We start from the raw sequence: 15,916 nt of genomic DNA on the forward strand, positions 1-15,916 counted from the left end.
CCCGTCGTCTCCTTCGTGACGTTCGAGGCAGAATGTCGCCAATAGCCTTCAGTTGTAGAAATGGCAGCGCTGAGACAGGAGCATCGGTATGGACTCTCCTGTGGCAAAATCAACAAAAACACCCCGAATCAAACTCTTTATCACGTCAAACTGACTGACACTGCCATCCGGACCCTCGAAGCCTACCAGAACCTGAAGGTAAGGCAAAAACCAACCAGCTTCAACTTTGGAGCGCGCGCGCGCGCGCGCGCGTCTGTTTTACAATGTATATTTTTTTTCTGCTTTCTGTTCATCGCCTCCCAACTCCGGGGAACTGTGCAGGAAACAGCTTCCTATTAGGAGAAAAACAGTAAAAGTTGAAATACTTCCCGAGTGTTTCAAATGTCACCGAGGAAAGCGCCTGGTGGCTCGTAAATGTAGGCTGCGTTAGTTTGCTCTGGCTCTGTCACAGTGGAAGGCAGGCGAGGCTTGTTTTTTTTTTTTTTTTTATTGTGATCATAACAGGCAAATTCAGTAGACTTTGATGAATGAGCGGATTTCTTTGAATTATAAAATAATCCCAGAGTAACATTTGTTTTGAACAGGAAAAGACAAGTTGTTGTTATTTTTGATTCTCCGCTTGTTTACCAGATCGTAATCTCCCGAAAAACAACCAAAAGGTATTAAAGTTCCCATATGACAGAGGTTCGTGATTACGCCCTAAGCTTTAAAATCCTGCTGTTTTCTCTTCTTTTATAGACGAACATTACTTCAGAAATGTATTATTTAGACTAAGGACCAACGCAGATGACTGTCGCCCATTAAATGTCTTCAAAAAAAGGCAGTTTTTCTCTGCCTGTTCCGCTCTCGGGAATAAATTAATGAACAAGCTATCAAGCAAATTATTCGACTTCTCTGAATCGGGACACTGTTTTATTGCTTTTATGGTCCATTAGATTAGAGAGAGATAATTTTGTCTATCCTAATGGTCTTTCCCAGAGCAATACTTGATAAGACAGTTCGTCCCACAGTTATGACTGCAGGAGGAGGCTCATTTGGTTCAGGCTTCTTTTTTCTTTTTTTCTTTTTCCTGAACCGTCAAAATACAAAAAGTCAATTTGCGTGTTCTCAAGCAGTCCATTTCATAGTAAAACTAGACCTGGATGTGGGACTCGGTGGGTCAGCTGCTTAGAACGATATTAGGTCCGTTGGCACGGCTCTGAAATTTGTTGCTGGGCTCTTGTGTATTGTTTTTTTTAATTTTTTTTTATTTGCCCTTTACACGCGTGGAAGCCCGCCCATCTCCGGAGCTCATTGGTCTGTGAAGCGGAGTAAACTTCAGAGCTCATACAGCCTGACAGCTTCCTCCAGGCCACAGCAGGCAGGCAGGCAGGCAGGCAGGCAGGAGAGGTTTGCAAAAGTTTTCCAAGTCAAAGACCACCCGAGAAAATACAGCTTTAGACCGCTGGACTCCCACTGTGGTCCTCAAGAACCGCAACCTGAGAGAGTTTCTGTTACTAGTTATGATTTATTTATGATTCTGTGGTGGAGGTGGCAAGAGGACCTTGAGATACATAAAATTATATCCTTTTGATAAAATTAGGGCTGCATCTATAGGTTTTTATGATCATTTTATTGGACTAGTTGTTTGATCAGAAGAATATCAGAAAATATTTTAAAAAATTGAATAATCACAAAGCCAAAAGATTGTGTCCAGGAGACCAGCGACAGTTCACACTTTTTGCCCAAAAATGGTCTTAAACAATTGATCCTTATCAAAAAAGTTGCTGCGCAACTTCCTGTTGACTAACAGTTTCAACTCTTCATAGCATAAAATCCCACAATAATAATTTTCCAAACCCAAAACTGATGTCTTCAAATTGTTTCTAATAAAACCAACATATTTACATTTGGGAAGCTAGAAATCAGTGCATTTTTGCATCATTTCTGAAAGAAAGACTTCAAGGCCTTAAAAAGTATACAGTTGTTCATAAATATTTCACATGTGATATTATATATATAAAATTGTTGCATATTAGCTTTGTGTTGATGGACTAATCAGTTAACTTCTACCAGTTTCTAATGGATGTCTCATTAGAAAGTGTTAGAGATGGCTTCATATATAAATTTCAGACAACAATAATAATATGTTTGGATTGCCAGGTCTTATTAAATGCCTTTGGCCTGTTTTTTCTTGATGCAGTTTTACGTTTTTACAATGCATTCATAAACCCTCATAGGTTTGTTGTTTTCTAATAATCCATTATGTCTACAGTTGTAAACAAGTTGAGACGGATTGTGGTTCAGACGCTCATGAAACATAAACATGAGCCAAAAGGATTCCTCTTAACCTCACAACCCCCCTAAAAATATGTAATAATGCCTATTAATTAATATAAAATGGCTAAATGGTCCAATTTAGACCTTTGACAAGTTTGATTTAGCCCTGTGGCTGTGTCTGTAAAGTGTAACAAACATCATGTGCTGTAATATTTATGACTCCATTCAATATAAAAAGCTAACGGATGACAAAGAAAATCACAACAATACTCCTCGACAAGGAAGACATTTCCCAAAAGCATGAATAATAAATCGAGAGCACTGTCAATCACGGACACAGCTGTACTTCACAGATAATAGTTTCATCTATTAACCATGTATCATGTTGCCTCAAAGGGTGGTATTTCTTTTACGATTTCAATATATATCTTTATCAGTGGGGGGTAAGAAACAATATGACATTCGAGAGGTGAAGAAGGAGTTCACTGCGATCTTGGAGAACAGTGTAGTTTTCACAGCAGAGTGGGTTTATAAAAATACATTTTTAAAGAAGTATAATTGGTTTCAGAAGGTGGTTCGTCTTTCTTCTGGGATCTGTTTTTGGTCTCCATTCATTTTGAGGTGAAATCAGCTGAAACACACCCACAGACAAACATGCTCAGCAAACTGACATCAGCAAAGTTCTCTGTAGTGTGTGGATCAATTAATTACACACACTCCTCTTCAGGTTACGGCCAGCGACCTCTGAACCTTAAATGATGGCAACAGTTGGCGTTTACGTTTACCAAAGCGAGGGTGCCGTTGTCTCGAGGGAGAAAAAAAATCCACAATAGCAAGATATTTTACTCATAATGTATGAGCTGTCCGTTAGATTAAAGACGAATGTGATTCCTGAATCAGTGACCAGATTCTTTTTCTCTCTCTCTCCTCAGGCATCGCTATCAAATCAGCCAGCGATTTGCTTCAAGGGGAGCCAGGGGGTAAGATGTTTTGGATCTCTCTAATGCCTCAGAAATTGAACTCTCGTATTAGCTCTGATTTGCTGTGCCGTGCACTTATGACAGTTCCTCTAGACATCTTATTTTATTCTTAAGCATCCGATAAGCACTTGCATGCGTCCATGCAGAGGTCGGCTTTGTGATTTCCCAACTGTTGGGATGATTTTAGTCTCATTGCGGACGGTGGATTTTATTGCCTTGTGGCCTTGTTTAATTTCAGTGAGAATATGGCTGCTGTCAATCCACCAGCGCTCACAGCCTGAGGGAAAGGGGTCATTCATTTTTTTCAGTTGCACTGTGTTGTGTCAAATTGCCTGCACCAAACATACAGATACACAAACTAGGCACATAACCTACAAAAAAAAAACCACTTGAAAGTTAGAGGGCATTCCTGTGAAGCGGCTGTGAAGAAAGATGCCTGTGTCCGGCCAGATTAGCCGGGCCAGCATTACACCCTCCCCAGCTCTGCCTGCTAGGCTACTGCACATTTACCACACAATCGGCCCTGTCTAAAAGGAGCTGTTCTAATCCCCGCAAGAGCTGATTGCATTGACGAAAGTGACTTTGCTCTGTACACAAATGCGAGCCCTGTGTGCTCACACGGGCCCTGGAAGCCCTAAAATAGGGTACAATATAGCCCCAGGCTGCTAGCCAGGTTACTGGGTCAGGCTTGCAACTGGGGAGGCTTTGTTCAGGGAGGGGGAGGAGGTAGGGGGAGTTGGCAAACCCCAGGGAGCCCCCATGTCTCCATGCCAGTTGTCTCTGTGCAGACATGAAAGATCTGAAATACAGGAATGGTGCACAAGCGGTGGAATTTTTATACAGGAAAACGCGCTTAATATGTTCAAAACACAAACAATGTATGTAAACATATGGGACATCTGTAATGCGAACAGCAGATTATCCTGTTCATAAGAGTCTGTCTGTGAAGCAATGTTAAGTGAGTGCAATTTAAGTGTCTTTTAATCACTGAATGGGATTTGGTGATTATATCTTGGCTGGCACATTACATATTCAAATTGCTTTGCGGAATTCAAGCATTGGCTCCCTCCCCCTCTGACAATAGTCCCGGAGCTGGACTGGACGATTGGGCATTAATGAGGTAGCTTCAACCATTGGTGGTGGGGGAGGCCAGATTAAGCCGTTAGTTGGGGGAGGATGCTGGTGAACATGGCAGTCTGGCATACAACAGACCATGAGGATATGCAGTATCTATGTCTCTGGGTTGAAGGGTCGCAGCATCACACATGTAGATACTCCACGAGGTTTCATTTGCTAGATAAGTGGTTGCTGGAGCTCATCTATTCCCCAAAAGCAGCATGATGTTCAGGAGGTCATGTGTCCACTGACAGCTGCCAACTGTAGAGCTTGATCACAAAAGCCACGACTGCTTCTGTCTGATCTTTGTCCTTGCTGGCTCATGTCACATTTCCTGCAAAAGGGGGCACTTCCTGGGCCACAAAAACCAGAGGAATTCTTCAAATCACTGTCCTGGCATCACTCCAGGGCTCAGCGGTATCAGGGGCCAAAGCTCCTATCGAGAAATAGCACGCTGAGGTTTTCAGCTGCTTTTCTCTCCATCCTTGCGGCATTTAGCCCTACTATTGTAAATTGTGTGCCAAGCCTGTAATCATGCAATGAAAGACACGAGCTCTCAGAGGCCTCTGAGTCTGGTGTTCAAGGCAACTATGAAACTTACAAATTACAATAATAAAATTCTGCTTGGCTAACCTTTGCTTTTTCTCGTCTGAGTTTGGTAAACAGACTTAAAACTGGATGACATTGGAGAGTAGTAAACTCGGGGTTTAATCAAACATTGGAGAGTAGTAAACTCGGGGTTTAATCAAATTTTAAAAAAGCTTTTGGAGGAGTGAGAGGAAAATAAAAAGTAAAGAATGTGATGCAACAATAAAGAAATAAGAAAACTACAGAGATCATCTTCTTCGCATTTCGCAAAAGCTCGAAGTTGAAAAGAAATTAGATCCTGGATTACTTTGAAATCATCACCAGGCATTAAGGAATATATTCAGAGCTAGTCTGGGTTCCCATGGCCTGGAATTTCACATCCCAGTGCTTATTTTCCTTTGGGACTGGCAACGCTGCCTGCTTGTTGGCATGATCTATATCCATTTAGTAAGAACAGAACCTGGTGGCTAGTTCTGACTTGTTGGATGCATTTACCTACTTAAGTGCAAAACCGCTAGTTGTTTAAATGCACATGCCTCTCATATTTTAACATTTGTTGAGAGTTCAACTTTAACAGAATATCAGCTCTAACAGCTGATATTCTGTTCTGTTGCTGAAGTTGTACCATTGAGTGGCTCAATATTATACTGTAGCACTGAGTAAATGGCCTGTGAGTGTAATATTGCGACAATAAACATGGACATTACATTTGAATAGTGTATGTCGTGCTGTATCAGGTGTGACATCGGCTTCATTTCCTCCTCAGTTCATGAATGTTGAATTGCAGTTGCCAGAGTAATTGTTTTTGTTTATGGCCCTGTCTGTTTTTATGTGCACAGCTGTCACATAAAGGCAGTGGTGTTGGGATGAGGGGAATGTAGAGGTGCTCTTAAGATATTTTCATGAGGACTGTGTGAAGGCCGAGCTTCCCCTGGGCTGCCTCCCGCCTGCCCTCTTGATTATTGTGCCATTTCACCCCATGCCTTGGCTGAATCCTTGGGAGACATCAGGGCCTCTATCTCACACATGGCTGCTCTGACTCCCCACCCCTCCATCCCCCCCCTCCTCCCGCATTGCTTTGCCTCACGCTCACACTGCAAATAAGCTTTCGCACTGTGCGAGTGTGCATGCCTGCATCTTTTTTTCCCTTTTTTTTTTCTTTTTTTTTTTTTTCTGGAAGCTAATTAGAATAACAATAACAGGAATGTGGTTTGAGAGCAGTCCTTTCCCAGTGGCATAGCAGTGAGAGGGAGAGTTGTCCCACATGTTTCTGAAAGGGCACACGCCGCTCTATTCATCCAGATGTGTTAAGCGAGGCTAAAGTCCCTGTGTTCTCTGCTCATCTGAGGCCCTCTGTGTTTATGCATAGGCAGTTGGCCTTAGGATTTTTAGATCATACAGTGTATTTTAGGAACAAGTGTCGTGAGAGTTACAGTTAAAGAAGACTTTTCTTTAGTTAGCTACTCTGTCATGTTCCTATTTTTTTGTTTCTTTTGAAGAACATCATTGTGACTGCGGCTGTGTTTTAATACTATTCTATGGTTATAAGAGTGCTGTAAAAGATCAGAAATCAATAGTACAAACTGGGCAGGCCTTGAGACCGAAGGGGGCTACATGTATGAGATCAATTAAAATTTACCAGGAGTAGAAACACAGTTGTGTGTTTCTGTTGTGGCACCTTGTTGTTTATTTACATTCCAAGCTAATCCAGAGCCATTAGAGCTAAAGATGTAACCGTCACCCTGGGAAACTGAAAATAGCATTGAGGAAAAACTCTCGATAACAACACAGACTGCTGTCAAAATAGATTGAGGGAATATGCAGATTAAGATGCCGTTTTATTGGTCTTAAATTATAGGCTCGATGTCCCCAAAGTCAGCAAACAAAGCCTTGAACGATAAAGAGTTATGTGAAATATTAGCATGCAGATAAACTGAAAGGCAATATACCACAAAGGGAAATGGAGATGCTGTTCCACAAAGAAGTGCAAAAGATGATATAATAATATATACAGATGGTAATGCTACAGGCAATTTCAAACCAAACAGTCCTTGGGACTCTCTGAGAGGAACGACCCACCAGGGAGTTCATTGAGAACGAAATACCTTCAAGGGTTTCTTTTCTGTTTGTATTCTAACTGCTAATAGGAATGCAAAAAAATGGCCAGCGATTGCTATAGCAACGTCTCAACGGTCTTTAAGGCTAACGATGAAGAGATAGTTTGGATTGTTTCAAGTGCGGTTTTATGAAGTACTTTTCCATAGTCAGTGTATTATCTGAAGTATCTGAACTTCTTTGACAAAAAACAAAATTTTACTTTGCAGAACTCGGGAAATGTTGATCACTGTTCCCTCAATCGGTTAGTTTGATTGTGACTTTTAAAACAATACCAAAGTCACTAATTATATGGTGTACATCATGGCAGCCTGCAGCTTTTTTTTTTTTTTTTTTAATCTTTTTGACTCATCATATTTTTCAGAAACACAGATACTACATACATATCAAAACAATTATCCCTATCTTTTCTTGCAGTTTACAGTTGAATCTGTTTGACAAATCAAGCATACTGAGTGTCACCTTTTCAATCCATGCAACTTGATGTTACACATCACAACGCGGTGCATGTTTCGGATTGTGCCCTCTTTTGTTGAAGTTTCCCTGCAAGCTAATCAGGTTTGGACATACTTTCCAATGCACAATCTGTACATTGTTAAAGGATTAAAGACGGGCTTCTTGTGTGGAGAGAAAAGTCCATTAATGGGAGTATAATGCTGCAGTCCAAGTGTTTTGTGGGATCGCTCCAATGAAACAGCTCGGCATCAACAAGGAAAACGCATTACTAGTGTTTCTCCATCTGAGGTCTAATAACCAGTGATAAAAAGGGAATTCCCAAATTACACACTCTTTCGCTATCGAATGCAAATTAGCCAGGGCTGTTGGGGGGATACATTAGAAGAAAAAAAAACAATCTGTGTGTCTGATTGAGTTAAACATTTTGTTTTAGTTGACATTAGAGAAACCATCAGCCTACGGCTTCCATAAAATATTATTGTAGGCTTTTAAGTATGGTTCCCCTTCCTCTGTGTGTATCAGGAGGCAGGCACCTATAAGGTGGGGTGGGGGTGTCAGGCGTAGGGAGACAGGCAGTGTTTGTTGAGGATGACAGATTAGCCCCAGTTTCTTGGAAAAAGACTGATTCTGCTTGGCATAACAGGCAGTACCTTGGGGGTTGCTCGACAGTTGCCCATCCCCATATCCCTACACTAACTCCCGTCACTCCCCACCCCCCTTCCTTTTTTGCTTTTCCTGTATCTACCAACCCCCCTCAATGAATAGATCCTCAAGCATCCCCACCACATCCATCCTGGCTCACTGAAAGCATAATTTAGACCTCTTACAATCTAAATCATGCTATGAGGCCACACATTTTGTTTTTTAACAACTGTGTCACAGTGGAGTTGTACATCATACTGTACAACGCTGGAGAACAATGAATGTGAATAATAAATTAGACCCCTGTGTTTGTTTGACATAATTTCACTTGCTTGACTGCATGTGTCACTGAAACATGGCTGATACTTAAAGGTTCGACAAAATGTCAGAGCGTGACCATTAGATGTTATATGATATCAACTTTGCACCAACATATTAAAATAAATCAAAAAGGAATCATACACTTGCTCCAGCCAGGATCCATCCCCCTCTTTTACTGAGTTGCACATTCCTAAAGGAAGACTATTTAAGGCTATCCTTCATGCGCTGGCTCTACTGGGAGTCACTGCCACCCCCCATCTTCTCCACGCACACACCCAAACCCCCAATCCCTCCCTTTACCACCCAACAACACACAGCCACACGTCCCTGCTGTTCATGAATAATCCAGGCAGGCCGACAGGCCATTGCACTCAGCTTTGTGGGGGAAGAAGCTAGAACAAAAGACGGGCAGCTCACAGAGCAGCTATGGCTGAGTAGGCTCAGATGAGAAGACAATGGTAACTAGTGTCAGTACAGACAGTGGCAGGAGGCAAAGACTTCAGAGTAAATCACATATCCAGGCGCCTGCTCCTATCTCAGAGCTGCCATGCCAAATACCAGAGCTGGGAACCTTGGCTTCTCGCTTTCGTCTTCGGAGCTAACACAGAAAGACAGAGAGAAAAACTATCCTCTCATCTTTCCCTGCAGATGTTTGGCTTGCAAAAAGCACAGTACTGGGCAAAGCAGACTCATTAATAAACCTTTTTATTCCGTCCTCACCAAATGGCAGGGTTAAGAACTCTGTTTAACCTCATCAAAGATGAGCAGTTTAAACCACCTCAAGGAGATGACGTTTTACAAGGACATCGCTGATGGTGCCCTTTGTCCTTGTTCAACTGCTCAGCCCCCTGCCAAGATTTTCTGTTCCAGTCCAGTTCACACCTTAAAACAGCTTGAAAGTATTTGACATCTCCAAACACGCAGGGGCCGGAGTAGCAGATGTGGCTGGGCTGCAGCCACAGAGGCAGTTATTGTATTAGCCCGTACGCTCCATGGGGGGGCTGCACTGACAAGGTACTAAAGATCGCCTTACTGATGCCTCGTCAACTGTCTAACAGCTAAACTTTACTCATATCATGACAATGAGAAGAAGCGTTACTGCACACAGCTCTCACTGCTGTGTTTCTTCATATTAAGCTGCTCAGTTTATTCAAACCGACACATGTTAATAGCACGCTCTGATCATAATAACACCAGATTAAGCTTTTCTCTGATTAATTAATCATCAGATTAAAGGACTCAACAATCATAATTAGAATACTGTAGCGCCTGAGCATTTTAATGAATTATTTTCCCTCGTTTTGAGCTGGACAATAACGCTGATTTAATAGTTATCTTCATAATCATTATTAACTTTTACAGCAAGGAGGGAAAATTCAATGATACATTGAAAACTGAGAACTGAAAACATAGATATCTTACGTGCATTTTTCATAATTAAACTGATATATTTTTCCAATAACGAAAAAACTCTTGAATGAAAGTGATGTTTTGGGTAGTTTGATTTTATTATTTGACACTAAATTAAAGCAACAATCTCAACAGTACCCGTGTGTTTGCTTGTCTGCAAAAAGTATTTATATGGAATATTTAAATGTAGCACAACATCCAACAACTAAAACAACGCTCTAAAAAAAGTTGTCAGTGCTTATAGAGATGCCTGCAGTTTGGTGGAGCCGTGGAACCAGAGCGTCTGTCTGTGATCTGTGTATACATGACTCACCAGTCCCTGACCTGGTAGCGATGAATCTGTTCTTTTCTCTACGCTGTCTGCTAGTTACTAGTTGCATTTGAAGCTCTGCTGGTTAATTTGTGAGAAAATAAACTCCTTTGTTGGAGTATTGTGTGTTCACTTTCTTTGTTTCTATCTTATTTGTGTATTGATCGTTGTACGTGGGGATTCCACAAAGTCTGACTGATAATAGCGGCTCTGTTGACATTTAGCCCAACCCCTTAGCTAGATACTTAACCTCCCTCCCTGCATGTGACCTGTGAGAGTGTGATGCTAAAAAAAGACAAAAAGGCAACACACACACACACGCGCGCACACACACACGCACGCGCACGCACGCGCACGCACACACACACACACACACACACACACACACACACACACACACACACACACACACACACACACACACACACACACACACAGCCTGAAGGCATCAGGCCAAGGCTCCATATGGAGATGTGTATGACTCTATGTAAATCTACACCTACTACATGACTGACAGCAGCTTCAGGATAACAAACCTGTTGGCCCAAATGGGGTCATTAGCTAAACACATCGTCATAGTTGATTTAATCAGACTGGGTGATGTGGTGATGAAATGTTGGCTGTTATCATTAGCATGTTGGGCGGTGTTTAGTCATTTAGTCATACATGATGAACATCTGGTTCTTGAGTTGGTTTTATTTGTTGGTATACATCAAAAGTATCTGACCAGAGGCTGACCAGGTAACATGATCGTCAACATGTTATTCCCTCTGTGACAATGTTAGAAAGCCAGGTTGTATGTTACAATTTTTACATGCTTATTGTTTTGACTTTTCAACTTATAAAGTTACACACTGTAGATTCAAAACATATCATGATTACGAGACACGTGACAATAGACTAATGGTTCTTTCATAGAAAAACTACTGGGTCAGCAACTCAGCGGTACATAAAGATTTGGGCTTTTTTGGGGGGGACAGGTTAGATACATTTTTTTGAGGGGGTTATAATTTGGGCTCAGCATAGAAGTGGCTTCTGTTAAGCAAAAGTTACATTATAATACATTTCTTCTCTGAAAATCAGATCTCTTTGCAGGAATACATTAAACCTTAACTAAGTTTTATATATATATTATATACAGTTATTTGGAACATTTTAGTCTTCGTAACAATTAAACAAATAATAATGACAAATCAACTAATAATGTTTAATGAGTTCATTGGTGCGCTTTCATTTCTTTTTATTTTACCTTTACACGGCCCTACAATAGTTTATTCCCTGTTGCCCTGCTTTGTTCTAAGGTAAGCTAACTGGCTGAAAGTTGTGTATTGTACAGACATGGATGGCATCAGTCTTCTCATGCAACTGTGCAAGAACGAAAATAAACACAGTATCCAACAGATACTCCTTTAAAAGTTAGGGTTTAGCGTGTCATGTGTTTTAATGTTGTTATGTGGCACTTTCAGGGCTGAATGTTTTGATCTTGAAGTTTGACAGTGACGCTCTCCTCGAGGAGTCAGGAAGTGGGAACTAATGGGTTAAATGACATATGGTTATAAAGCTTGAGAAGGAAGCCGTGAATAAAATGGGGGCGACCTCCTAACAGTCTGACCTGAGTGACATTGATTAGAATTAGAATGTGAAGTGTGCACGGTGGCATGGATGGGGGTGACAGGCAAATCTAATGCATGGCTGGAGGGGGCTCATGCTGCTGCCATCGACTGAAAGAGGGGACGTGGTGGCACTATTGCGATGCTAAATGTCTAAATGTGCACTCCCATATTATCACGAGGCCTTTGTTTAGCAGTGACCTCATTTTAAAAACAGATTTGAATGCATTTCCCCTGCATGCTTTCTCTACATCAATAACCCTATTTTAGTGACTTTGTATTTTGGTCATGGCGGCTACTACTTTACTCTTTTAAAGTAATGGACCCTGAGGAGCTTGTCACTGCTCACTTTGATGCTTTTTTGTTGATCATTCTTAATTAGCATAAAACCCGCAGCAGACATATGCAGGACTGTGCTTTACCCCGCTTCATGTTCAGACTTAAATAGGTCGAAATTAATGGTCAGCTGTGTGTCTCAAGTGTCTCCAGCCTTGTGGGTTGCTTTGAGTTTTGTGTTGACATGGGTGGACTTGTGCACATGAAGGAAAGCTCGAGGCGGATGGGGGTAGGGTGAATAGCATGCATTGGGTTTTAGAAGAGGAGGAGGGGTGTCGAGGAGAGGAGCTGTTGATTGGCTCTGTGCTGCAAAAAAAACAACTGCTTATGGCTTTGCTGCATGACTGGGCATTTGTGACAGCTATAGTCCTGCCTGCCACATCTGCCAGGGGCACTGAGCTCTCAGCCAGTCAGCTCATGATCAATCACTTACGACTGATAGCGAAAGAGGCAGCTTCAAGTCCATCTGACTGACGTTTGTTTTTCTTGAGACCTGTAGTTAAAAACGGCTGGCCTGAGGTGCTAACGTGAGTTCTGCCACAAATAAAGTGGAAGAAAAAAGATGGAGCCGATGCGAACATTTCACATTTAGTACTATTCATCAGTAAAAACATATTTATGTTTGTAAAGGATGGGTAACAATCACAGGCTTCATCTGAATCTAGGCCAGTCCATCAATAATAGTACTAAACTGTCCATTTTCAGGCTGAAACACAGCTGCGGGCAGTGTAGCGGAGAGCTACTACCCAATGTGCTTTAAAGGACATATTACCTGTCGGTTAATGACTTTCTATGTTGAACTATCTTTTTAGTGGAAGTGGGTTTTTAGGTCATTTTATGTAACAGGTTTAAACAGAGATAGACTTCATCCTGGTGGCTTGTTTGTTGGTAGGGAGCCATAGACAGGCTGTGACAGAGGAGGTTATTACCCCAGTGAAAAAGCTGTCCTCTATTCTTTTGTTATGTTTTGCCTTTCAGACAGGCTCCTCCCATGATTGGCTGCAAGTCATCATCCTTGACCTGGGAGGTACCATGTCACCTCAGATGATTTTCCCAAATGGGAGATTATTTAGGTCAAATTTATTGCATGAAAAACAATAAAAATCCGTAAAGGCGTGATAGCGCTTATAAAAGAAGTTGTTTTACTTTGCGCACTTTAAGATAACATTAAATCAGATCAGGCAACATCTGGGAGAGATAAAAGCTGTTTATTACATAAAACAGCACTCAAATTAGCAATGCATGCAGGTACACTGGAGCGTGTCAGAACAGAAAACTGTTAAAGGTTAAAGATTACCACGACTCGGCTTTTGTTAACAGAAGTGACGGACTGGCTTGCAGTATATTTTGACAATTAAATATAAACATATTCAACTTCTCTATGTACTCAAATTATTTTATGCTCATTGTTTTTTGTGTTTTTATTTTTCTTGGATAGTACGTAAAGATACCAGCGCCGACCCCCGAGTCTCCAGATGGATTCAGAGTCTTCTCGTTTTACCTATCCAGTGACAGCAAAGACAAGCCCCAGTCCAGCTTCGACTGCATCCACCAGTATGTCTCAGGGTAAGCAGCACTCATAACTCTTTCCACACTCGACCACAAATGGAATTTGTATTAAATTTGGTGTCAGACTGAGACCGCAGGGCTGGACCAAACAGTGGCCTCTCTCTTCAATACTACAACAACAGACGGCACCGCTGTCAGACTATATTCAACTGCAATAATACCCAAAGGCTGTCATGCCACAACCGACTGCAAAGGTGTGAGCAGTAGTAATTGAGAACAGAGAGCTAGTGTTTGTGGCTGTGCAGGGTCAAAGGGTTGGTTCAAATTTAGGAGCAGCTTTATTTGCATTCAAGGCTGTTAGCGTTTGAAAAGTCGCATTTCAGAAGATGCTTCATAACAGGACCAGAGTTTGCATGTAATCATAAGTCAAAGAACCAGTTCAAAGCAACATATTTGATGACAGCAAGAATTTCTAGTGCCATTTTTGACAAATGGCAAGTTGATTGAGCTGAGCCACCCCTAAGTCTTCTCTCTTCTCCTTCTCCTTCAACGCAGGGAGGGCAAGGATCACCTGGAGGGCCAGGGCAGCATTCAGGACAAGATCACAGTTTGTGCCACAGACGACTCCTACCAGACGACCCGAGAGCGCATGTCTCAGGTGGAGAAAGACATCTGGAGCCGCTCAGCAATTGAGATCAAGCCCGGGCCAAGTAAGCTCTTGCTAATCTGTGTATCTGTGTTCTGTCGTATCATCCAGCCTCAGTTTTTGTAGCAACCTTCAAGCATGTAGGGATCAAGGACAGATAACTGGAGAGTTTGTATGTTCCCAGAAAGCATCTAAACCATTCCCTCTCACTATTTCATCCTGCTGATAATTACCATATGGTGTGGAAGTTATCACATAATTGATCAAAGCGCTGAGTAGCAATCATTCATGTGAGAGCAATGCCTCTCTGTCTTGTAATTTTGCTTTCATTTTGACCAGATTGCTCAGGCACTGCGCCAGCTTGCCTGCCAGCATCATTAATGTGATTGAGTTTGCCAGAAGTATGCGCCAACAGGTCTCATTCTGATGAAGTTTTGCCTGAAATGTAATTACACTGACAAGAATTTAATTCATTTCATAAAATATTTCTAAATATCATCAAAAAAAAAAAAAAGAGGGCACACATAACCTGGAGTGATCGGTGCCTAACATGCAGGAGCTCCTTCATACAGTTAATTTTCTTTACTAACTGCATTCTCCTTGCCAGAACCACGGTTTTAGCCATATTGTAGATCAAATTGACTGTGTTGTATCTTTAAACGTGATCTATCCATGACGCCTAATGGCATTTAGATGTCCCATGTGAGTTAAAATGCTTGTGTAGATTGTATTTTATAAAAGGAAACACAAAATAACGATTAGGGTAATTGTCGTAGCAGTCGGCTTCTACTCATTACATGCCGTGCTCCGCTGCAGAAATGGTCTCTCTGCGGCTTTTACACATGTATTAAGCTAATCCTATTTTACTTAAACATGTCTTTCCATGCACATAACTGTAACTGTCCTTGCCTTCTGCTGGACAGTTCTGAAGAGAACAAAATAAGCGGGCTATGGATCACTGTATGTGCCACATGCAGTGGAGCATACACAGTTGTTTTGCGGTAACTTGCTGTCTTTTTATGGTACAGTAATGTTAGACCCATCAGAAAAAAATGTCCAAATACCATCTCACAATTACAGGTTGCCATAGAAAAATGTCCACAATTTAGATAATAATCTATGATTTAATGTTTGGTTGCACTCGGTGGAAAGGAACTACTGTGAACTCGGCAGCCGAAATTTGTGCACACCTGGAACGTTTTTAATACTTAAGCGTTAATGATCATTATTTCCTCTGTTATTTCAATACACTACGGTGTAGTTTTAATGTCATTGATCCTGAATAGGCCCACAACACTATAAAGCACATTAGGTATTGTAAGTCAAAATGGAAAGTCTGTCAAAGACTTCCTTGAGTCTTATAACTTCCCCTCGAGCTGTTGTAATTTATTACTGTGTAATGATGGCTCTGGTTGCTGCTTGTTAGAAATGTTGCAGTGCAGGTTGTTTCAGTGCACGAAAGATATTTGTCTAAAATCTTCATGACCTGGTTCACAGTAAAGGTTGAAACAAGCTCACGAAATATTTAAAGAGACTCTTCCTGAATTATACAAGGAATACCAAACTAAAATCTAAAACTACTTTTAAAATGTAGACATGTAAACACTTTTGACCATAT

At 41.4% G+C, this 15,916-nt stretch overlaps 2 protein-coding genes across 2 annotated transcripts in view; one reads left to right on the top strand and one right to left on the bottom strand.

The window, feature by feature from the left end:
• fkbp16 (FKBP prolyl isomerase 16) overlaps positions 1 to 401 on the bottom strand; it is a 31,426-nt gene extending 31,025 nt beyond the window's left edge. The window contains exon 1 of the mRNA XM_069162559.1: positions 2 to 401. The gene's annotated coding sequence lies outside the window, so the exon portion shown is untranslated. The remainder of the gene's footprint in view (position 1) is intronic.
• LOC138206075 (RNA polymerase II elongation factor ELL) overlaps positions 1 to 15,916 on the top strand; it is a 26,687-nt gene continuing 10,771 nt past the window's right edge. Inside the window, exons 1-4 of the mRNA XM_069162556.1 lie at positions 1 to 198; positions 3,192 to 3,239; positions 13,582 to 13,709; positions 14,208 to 14,362. Coding sequence (XP_069018657.1) covers positions 61 to 198; positions 3,192 to 3,239; positions 13,582 to 13,709; positions 14,208 to 14,362 — 469 coding nt within the window. The 5' untranslated portion in view covers positions 1 to 60. The remainder of the gene's footprint in view (positions 199 to 3,191; positions 3,240 to 13,581; positions 13,710 to 14,207; positions 14,363 to 15,916) is intronic.

This window comes from Embiotoca jacksoni, unplaced genomic scaffold (assembly GCF_022577435.1).
Source record: "Embiotoca jacksoni isolate LCO1_2020_lvr unplaced genomic scaffold, fEmbJac1.0.p SCAF_3, whole genome shotgun sequence".
Taxonomy (NCBI): domain Eukaryota; kingdom Metazoa; phylum Chordata; class Actinopteri; family Embiotocidae; genus Embiotoca; species Embiotoca jacksoni.